A 9,790-nucleotide genomic window follows, 5' to 3' on the forward strand; every position below is an offset into this window, starting at 1 on the left:
TAGCCTTTCCTACGGCCAGGCCAAGAAGGGGAGAGAGAGAGAGAAAGAGGGAGAAAAGAATGGGGACAAAAATAGCAAGGGGAGAGAGAGAAAGGGGGAGAAAAAAATGGGGACAAAAATAGCAAGCAAGAAGAAGAAGAAGAGAGAGAGAGAGAAAGGGGGACAAAAATAGCAAACACATAGGACAAAAATAGCAACGGTGGATAGCCAATCACCCGTTTGCACGAGTCAACAAAGAAAATCCACCACCAGTCAAATTCTGCCACCCAGCCAAGCCCCAGATAGGAAATTTATCATCTTTGAGAGTGCAAAACGATTACTATAGCCTCTCCCTCCGGGCAGGCCAAAAATGTTAGTAGAGCGGATGCCTGGAAGGAGTGCTAACAGAGAGGTTGATGAGAGAGAGAATGAAAGAGAGAGAGAGAGAGAGAGAGAGAGAGAGAGAGATGTGTACAAAGAAAGAGGATGGTGGGCCTTGGGCTCCATAGCCCATTGTTCATACCAAAAACCTAGAGTCAAGAGGTGGTTTGATGGGCGGCGGGTAGCAGTTTTGCAAAACACACAACTGTGGGTTTCCTCTTCCTCTACTACTAGTATATAAGCCATTACCACTTCAACTCTGCTCGGCTCACGTACAAGCCTTGCACCTTCGCACTCACTACTCTGCTCTCACCTCTCTTGAGCTCCCTCATCCACGTCCCCCCTTTGATCCCATGGCTTTCGCTCCCTCTTCCCACCTGCTCTCGTCCTCCAACCCCCTCCTGCAATCCCATTCCCAGGCTCCTTGCTCCGTCGCCAATTCTCCTCGCTCCCTCTTCTTTTCCAAGCCCATCATCCCACGCATCGCCTGCTCGCCCGTTTCTTATGCCACCCGCAGATCCACCTATCCACGCCCTCTCACGACCGCACTCTCTGCCGCTCAGCCGGCCGAAGTACACATGGCAGCCGCGTCCACAGCCGGACAAGTCATCACTTGCAAAGGTCTCACTTCTTTTGGGTTGTTCGACTTTCCTTCTGCGCATCTACAAAGCAAACTCCATTTACTCTCTAAGATCACGCACCCGCCCTCTCTCGCATGATGATCACAAATATATTGCACTGTCATGTGCGCGCGCGTGTGTATGTGTGTGAGTGAGAGAGAGAGAAAGAGAGAAAGGGAGAGAGGGAGAGAACCGCATGAATTGCAAAGAATGGATATTTGGTTTGCATCGGTTCAAATGACATGGACGCAGCTGACTCCATTCTCACTGAAATGATGATGCTAGCTGCTGTTTGCTGGGCGCCAAATGAGCCTCTTGTCCTCGAAGATATACAAGTCGATCCACCCCAGGCTGGTGAAGTCCGCATCAAAATTCTCTACACCTCACTTTGCCTCACCGATGTGACCTTTTGGAAGGACAAGGTCAGTAACATTATTACAAACACCACAGCTCATTGCAAACAATGCTTAGGCCTGCTTCCGACTTATCTTCGCAAATAAATCGTCTCCTCTGTCTTCCATCCTTCTTTGTACCATTTTCTCTAGAATTCGACATATGTTCAATGTCTTTAAGGTTGAAGAGAGCGGAGGAGAGAAATCTACCTTAATCTCTCATAGTTTCATATGTTAGGCGACGTTTGACCATCTGAATTTGTGCGCTGCAGCCGAAGCTAGGCATTTTCCCACGTATTTTTGGGCATGAAGCTGCTGGGTACATCTCTCTCTCTCTCTCTCTCTCTCGCGCGCGCGCGCGCACACACACACACACACACTTTCCCCCTCCCTCTCCCCCCATTTAATAAGAGTAGACGCCCTCATTTGCATCCATGGGAAAGCATGATTGACAAACATCGGGATAAATGAATGCGTCAAATTGTGCATGCCATTTACTAGTTGATGATCAGTCCCACTACAGCCCATATGACATACTCACCCGCCTAGTTTGAATATTGCAGTATCGTTGAGAGCGTTGGCGAAGGTGTGACCGACGTGAAAGCAGGGGATCATGTTCTCCCCATATTTACCGGGGAATGTCAGCAATGCGTTCATTGCAAATCTGTCAAAAGCAACCTCTGTACAAAATGTAGGATCGACACAGGAAGAGGCGTCATGCTCGTCGACAACAAGACCCGATTTTCTTGCAGAGGGAAGCCGGTCTATTTCTTTATGGGCTCGACTTTCAGTGAGTATACAGTGGTGGATCAGGGAAATGTCGTCAAGGTTAATCCAGCTGCTCCACTTGACAAGATCTGTGTTCTCAGTTGCGGTGTTACTACAGGTACTTGCCCTGTGCTCAATGTAGAAATTTACGCTCTCCTGACGCGTCTCGCTAGCTACAGCCACTTACTACTGTAGTGCTCCTTTCATTTCCGTGCCTCCTAATTGCAGACGTTGCAAATGGAATTTTGTGACAAACCAAATGACAGCAAGAGCATAATTGAGATTTCACTGGATGCTCTTTATGTTCTGTGTGAGTACAGGATTGGGGTCTGTTTGGAAGGCTGCCAAAGTTGAAAAGGGATCGACTGTAGCTATCTTTGGATTGGGCACGATAGGGCTGGGAGTAAGTGCATAAATGTTCCCTTTACAAAAGCATAAGTTGTAGTTTGAGCACAATGTAGAGTGGCAAAATGAGTACATTGGGAGAGCAAGATAAATGTTTTGCTCTACTGCAGGTGGCTGAGGGAGCAAGAGTAGCTGGTGCTTCCCGCATTATAGGGGTGGATCTCAATCCAGCAAAATTCGAAAAAGGTCCGAAAATAGAATGATTTGAATACTATGCTATAAAGAAAGTAACATCATGCAATGAAAGGCTTACTACTTTGCTAAGACCCATGATTTTTTCCTTATTTCAGCACGGATTTTCGGTGTGACGGACTTTGTGAACCCACGGGATCATGCAAAACCAGTGGAAGAGGTAAAGACTCGTGCAACTTCTCGTTTCCCTTGTTCCTTGGTATTCGGAAGCTCAAAGTAATTGTTGTCTTGAATGTGGCAGGTTATTCGGGACATGACAGATGGTGGAGTTGATTATAGCTTTGAGTGTGTTGGAAGTGCCAAGTTAGCGGAGACAGCGCTTCTCAGCATCCACGACGTAAGCAATCGTCCTGCCCTAACCTATCGACATCGACGCATCGGTTGTTCAGTGATCTCAACATTGTCCTAGAAAGTTAGGATTTGCGAAGTAGTAAATTTGTGTATCAGCTACCAAACACTGATGGCAATGGTATATTGATGTGTGCCCCTAGGGATGGGGAGTATCCGTCATATGCGGCGTGGAGGGCGAGAGCAGTAACATGGTTGTACATCCGAACCTTTTCCTGTTTAGTAGAACTCTGACCGGAGCGTTCTTTGGTGGGATAAAACCAAAATCAGAACTTCCAAACATTGTGGAGATGTACATGAAGAAGGTCTCTCTCTCTCTCTCTCTCTCTCTCTCTCAACTTAGAATAGTAATCTACAAGCCTCGATCAAGACTTGTCTCTTATCTCCCCCACCACTTAGCTTTGTGGCCATGGGCTATTCAATCAATAGAGTAGCACAAATGTGGAGAGAGACTCAAAAGTTCTCAATCTCTAAGCTTCTGGTTGCTTGGTTTTCAGGAGTTGCAACTAGACGAGTTCATCACGCAGGAGCTTCCCTTCTCTCAAATCAATGAGGCTTTCCGACTCATGATTGAAGGAAAGAGTTTAAGGTGTATGATGCATATGTAACCTATGTGCTACGAGTTCCATGTCCATTATCCTTGAGATGTTACACCGATGACATTGAAAGGATCTGTAATATACACTAGCATCCTTCAAATCTCGAAGTAAATTTTTATTTTTCTCAAATCTTCTAATAGATGATTCTAGTTTTGGAAAATAAATAATAATAGTAACTCTAATATTGGCAATTATTCTGACAGACATACCGATTGAATCTCTGCTATGCAACCAGTTCTGACACTTCTTCATTCACAACCAATGTCGAGAAAATATGGTTTGACAATGATGAAAATGGACCCACCTAATACTAACACCATTTGGGTAATATTACCTACTTAGGGAAAACGTTTGTAATCTTTGAAAGATTACACTCAAAGAGGGTCACTTCTTAAAGAATTAATGAGCCAAAAAAGCTATACTTCTCCAAACACATATGACATAGAAATCCAAGAAATGACATGATTTTTAGAAGAAACAAAATTCTAAGTCTTCATCTTTCTCAAATGGAAAGTAAATTGTGCTATCATTGGAGCTAAAGAGATCATAAACTATATTTTAAAAATCAAACAAACAATTGAAAAGTCATCACTAGTAAGTAGCAACAAAAAGTCATCATAAACTTATTTAAAAATCAAACAAACAATTGAAAAGTCATCACTAGTAAGTAACAATAAAAAGTCTTCTAGTACATTTTCAATTTGACTTACCTTCACAAGTTTCTAGTGCATCGCTATCATTGGTTACATTTTGTTTCATTTCTAGATGAAGTGGAAGAAGCATCTCCCTTTGCACTATCCGAAATAACATTGCCTTCTTAAAGATGAAGACCATGACTCTCCAAAATTTGTGTTTGACTCTTGGTGCAAGCTTGGTGCATACTTCTTTTCCTCCTTCACAATCTTCTCTCTCTTACAAGCATGGAATTTTGTCCTCGAGAATATTTATTATTAAATTTGTGTCTTTTGTAAGAGTGATTTCACATATAAGCATGTTCACTTCATCAAGACCAAGTGTACTAGTACTATTTCCTTTTCCTTTATCTTCCTTATACCTCACTTATAACTTCCAAGCTATATTTTCCTTTGAAGCTAGCATCTTCATGATCGTTTTATATCAATGTACTGTGATAGCCAATATATTTTCTCAATTTTCTTCCTTCTGCAATAATCAAATGACTTTATCAATCCAAAATGATTGCTTGCAATGATCATCCTATGCCAATGTTGCTACAAGAGTATACCCCTTCTTAATGTGTTGGGGATCTCCACTCCATATCTCTTTAAGCTGTTCTTGTCTTTGACCTTCTAGCTCCAAGGTACATTCCCCTTGCTTGGGCATAAAAGAGCCTATCAATATCTATTAGAATAAGATCACTATTTTAGATGGACAAGGCCATATGTTGTAAGAGATAATGCATTTGAAGCTCTACTTAATCATTTGCCCAAGAAGAAACTTCCACGACTTGATTTAGCGATTGCTCACACAAGGCTACCATATAATATTCAAACATGGTGAGGTACTTATTTTTTCATTACTAAAAAAGATTACAAAAAGAGTTCAAAATTCAAAAGTTTACTCTTTATTAATCATTGTGTTACTATGTATACATTTCATTAATTTTATAGTCATAATGTGATTTGTGTTGCTGTATAGATGTCATATAGAGGCATGGATATAGAGTATAGAGAGTTCATGACATTGTGTCTTTAAGGCATGGGTGTGAAGGCCTTGTACAACTTGCCATTTCCAAAGAGGGGGTGAATGAAAAAGTACCCTTTGGAAATAGTTCACTCAGATATTTGGGGACCAATTGATCATACAACACCCGAGGGAGCAAGATATTACTTCACTGTTATACATTATTATAGCCAGATGCCATGGTCTATTTTTTGAAAGCCAAAAGTGATGCCTTTCAAGTGTTTTGACAATTCAAAAGAATGATAAAGAAGGAGCTTGGGTGTTATATCAAGTATATCAAGTGCTTTCATACGGACAATGGTGGAGAATATACATCCTATGAATTTGAGGAGTTTCTATATGCTCAAGGCATTGAGAGGTGGGTCACTTGTAGATACACTCCTCAACAAAACCCCATTGTCAAAAAGGAATAGAGTAGTTGGTGACATGGCTAGAGCTATGATGGATGAGATGAATATGCCATTGAATTTTTGGGCTGAAGCAGTACATAAAACCGTGTATATCATGAATATAACACCCACAGATGCCATACATGGGTTGACACCTTTTAAAAATCTTTATGGGTACAAGCCAACCTTGGCTTATTTGAAAGTGTTTGGCTATGTTCGTTAGGTGCATGTGCCAAGTGAGATAAGGAAGAAATTGGAGCCAAGGGCTATCCAATGTGTATATTTGGGATACCAAGTTGAGAGAAAGGGATATCAATGCTATGATCCCATCACTAGACAAGTATATGAAAGCTGGGATAGTTTAGTGAGCTTGAAGCATGGTATCAGCCCAAACCAATTGTTGTAGAGGATGAGCACGTGGCAAAGGTTGAAAAGATGAAATTACAGCAATCTAGACCCTCAAGTAAAGTGATGTCAGGGCCATCACAACATCTGGCTCCCTCCACGGGTCTCTACCATTGATCATGAAAATGAACTGCTCCCAGGTGCTACGCTCTGAGTGGAGAGAGTGTTGAGGATGCAAATAGTGATGAAGAGAGTGCTTAACAGCTTGTGAAGGCTCAAGAGACCAAGCATCCTTCAAAGTATGTTCTTCCACATGCTAGAAAGTCAATGGCAAATACACAGCCCTTAGGAAGATTGGAAAGGGTGAGACACCCCATTGATAGATTGACTTACAATGGTTTTATAAAGATGCATTATGCATACATGGTTAGCAAATTGCAACATGTTGAGCCCTCAAGTTTTGACGAGGCTATAAAACATTCAAATTAGAGGGATGCCATGGATCAAGAAATGGATGTCTTGGATAAGAACAACACTTGGACACTTGTCAAACTCCCAAAAGGAAAGAAAGCAAAACAAAAAATTAAAAAAGAAGAAGGAAAGAAAGCTATTGGATGCAAATGGGTCTGTAAAGTGAAATACAAATTGGATGAAAGTGTGGAGAGATACAAGGCAAGGTTAGTTGCAAAAGGGCATGCCCAAACATATGGGTTGAACTATGATGAAACATTCAGCCCAGTGGTAAACATGACCACCATACGAACCGTGATTGCTTTGGCAAGCATGCTTTTATGTTCCAAGTTATATCAAATGGATGTCAAAAATTCTTTCTTGAATGGTACACTTAATGAGGATGTTTATACACACCAGCCCGAAGGGTATATATATCCCAAATATCCTATGCATGTCTGCAAGTTAAGGAAATCCTTGTATGGGCTGAAGCAATCTCCAAGAGCTTGGTACAAAAGAATGAGTAAAACCTTGCTGAATATGCACTTCAAACAATCAGGCTGATAGCCCACTATATGTGAAGCAAGAGGGAGCAAAAATAGTGCTTGTGATCACTTATGCAGATGATTTAATCATCACGGGGAGCCTTGATGCATAAATTACAGCAACTAAGGATAGATTTTCATGTGAATTTGTATATACAAGATCTACATAAGCCCATATGTGCTTAGGGGATTAGATCCCAAATGACACATGTTGACTACTCACACTTTGCCAATTAATCAAGCTCCACTTTAGCCAAGGTCGAAAGGCCATGACATCCAACACCCCCCTGTGGACAAACCCCTGAGGTAGAACTAATCAAACATAAGGTAACTCCGAACCAAATTAAGGTGGGGCTGACCAACAAGGCCATGAGAGACAAACTTAAGTCCGCATGAGCCGATCAAAGGCTAGCCTGACCATGGAATGCTGCCTGCCAAAGATCATAGGAAGCCATAGTCACATCCCTCTTCACGAGCCGTCACTATTGCCACACTCAAATCATGCCACAAGTCACTGCAGGGTCATGAAAATTCACCACCAACTAGTCCTCTGACTGCCATGTGTTTTTCACATGGAGGCCATGCCAAAATCAACCGCAGTCCTATAGGGAACACCTACTCTAATACCATGTTGGCATCTTGCATGGCTACCACATGGACCTCAAGGATCACCGACTGTGGGGGGTCCCAATCCCTGGCCTCCTCACCATACATGCCTCTCTCTCCTCCAAAAAACTCCATGGATGGATATGAGAGAGAGTTTCAAGTGACATTATATACAAGGGCTACACAAGCCCATGTGTGCTTATGGGATTAAATCCCAAATGACATGTGTGAGGGTAGGGCAAAAACTGTTTGCTACACTTTGACAATGATCCATGAGTAGAGCATGAAGATGGAGAGGTAGCTGAGCTACAATCGGGTCAACGTTTGCTTGGATGTAGCCAATCACAGAACTATTTTTGGGGCCATTTTGGGGTCATGACATGATGAGCTCCTGGGTGAATATTTGAATTTTGATCGGACCCATGCTCTCGCCAAAAATTTTCCCGACGTCATGACGGCGCACTGGCATAATAATGAGATGCAATCTATTTATTCTAAACGCCGCATATCCTGACACACGATAGCTCTACACTACATCGTGCATCTCTACACTGCTTCACGCAACCCAATCTCTCGCCTAAGCCGCCTGACCACTTATCATCATGTAGTCTTTTGCCGTAGCTTTGCCACCTGTCACTGGGCACCGCACCCATACAGATCATTAAAATTGAAGGTTGGCTTGGAGAGACCACCGCACTAGTTCTTGGCGTAATAATGAGATGCAAACTATCATTCTAAACACCGCCGCAGCGCAGTCTCGGGTGTGACCACCTGTCATCGTGCAGCCTTTTGCCGTAGCCTTTGCTCATGCAAATCATAGGTTGGCTTGGAGAGACCACCGTGCTAGTTTTTGGCATAATAATAAGACGTAATCTATTATTTTGAGCATCGGCTTAGCGCAGTCTGTGGCCTGATGACCTATCATCGCCCAGAATTCAAGGTTGTCTTGGAGAGACCACCGCACTGGTTTTGGAGTTATAGCCCTGTTACATATTTTTACATAATACAGGAGGAGTTCTATGACAACCAGTGCGCTAGCAAGCAGAAGGAGATCTTTGACAACCACCGCGCTAGTTCTTGGAGTTATATATTTGTGTACCAAGGAAAATGTATTTCCTTGTGCAACTAAGCAAAATGCAATTGACGATATGGCCCTTGAGGGGTCCCCTTTAGGGGCAAGGGCCATATCGACATGCCATTTCTGTCCAATGGCATCTTGGATATTGTATAATGCATGTCGATATGGCCCTTGCCCCTAGAGGGGCGCCATATCGTCAATTACATTTTTTAAAAGTTTAATTGTATTTTTCTAGATGTATCTCCATGCACCCACAACGGTGGGTCGTTGGAGCTATTTTAGCACTATTTTGGTCATAAACCAAGGAGATTGTAGTCCTGCTTTACTGATATTTTAGTCCTTGTTGCAGTAAATATAAATGAGGGAAAATTTTGAATTCATCAAGTGAAAATTGAGCAAAAGAGATTACAATGTTCATCTACATCCAATAACAGGGAGATAACAAGTTATATAAAAATTAACAACTTATACCGAGAAAAAAATGAACAGAGGATCTTACATTTATTAAAACTCGGCAATTGTTGATATCATTAAAGGCCAAAAGATTATAGATAGCAACCATAACCATTCAAATATAAAAGTTAACAACAGTGCATACTGAGAGCCTCAAATCGAACAAAAAGAAATTACATAAATGTAATAAAAACTCATCAAGCCTTAGAGACCAAAACATTACCTCCAGTGAGCCAAAAGATTTGTTGAGAGCCTTAAAGGCCAAAAGATTAAGAAAAGATTACATCCACCCATTGATGAGTGGTTATGAGCCTCGTCTAAGCAAGAGGGAATTTGTACAACTCAGTATTTCTGTCGGTCTAGCTAGTTGCATTAAACTGTTTTAGGGACCCAAAGGAGGAGACGATGGAGAGGCCAAAGACCATGCACATTGCCAAGACTTTGATTGCGCCCCCCCAACAAGATGAGAGAACTCTGCTCTAAAATACTAAGGCCTTTGTCGACGTCTAGGGGAACCCATATAGCACAGCAATAAAGAG

The 9,790-nt window shown here is 42.2% G+C and overlaps 1 protein-coding gene across 1 annotated transcript; it reads left to right on the forward strand.

Annotated features, from left to right (window-relative positions):
* Nucleotides 1-641: 641 nt before the first annotated feature.
* LOC147902398 (alcohol dehydrogenase 1-like) lies at nucleotides 642-3,807 on the forward strand. The gene is made up of 10 exons (XM_087373140.1): nucleotides 642-981; nucleotides 1,266-1,402; nucleotides 1,645-1,691; nucleotides 1,936-2,258; nucleotides 2,461-2,543; nucleotides 2,656-2,731; nucleotides 2,836-2,897; nucleotides 2,979-3,074; nucleotides 3,229-3,390; nucleotides 3,583-3,807. The coding sequence occupies exons 1-10, from the start codon at nucleotides 714-716 to the stop codon at nucleotides 3,691-3,693; spliced, it is 1,365 nt and encodes a 454-aa protein (XP_087229266.1). The 5' UTR covers nucleotides 642-713; the 3' UTR covers nucleotides 3,694-3,807.
* The last annotated feature ends 5,983 nt before the right edge of the window (nucleotides 3,808-9,790 follow it).

Source organism: Dipteris shenzhenensis, chromosome 4, assembly GCF_047967505.1.
Source record: "Dipteris shenzhenensis isolate YYH24624 ecotype China chromosome 4, Dip_SZ_1.0, whole genome shotgun sequence".
Classification (NCBI taxonomy): Eukaryota; Viridiplantae; Streptophyta; class Polypodiopsida; order Gleicheniales; family Dipteridaceae; genus Dipteris; species Dipteris shenzhenensis.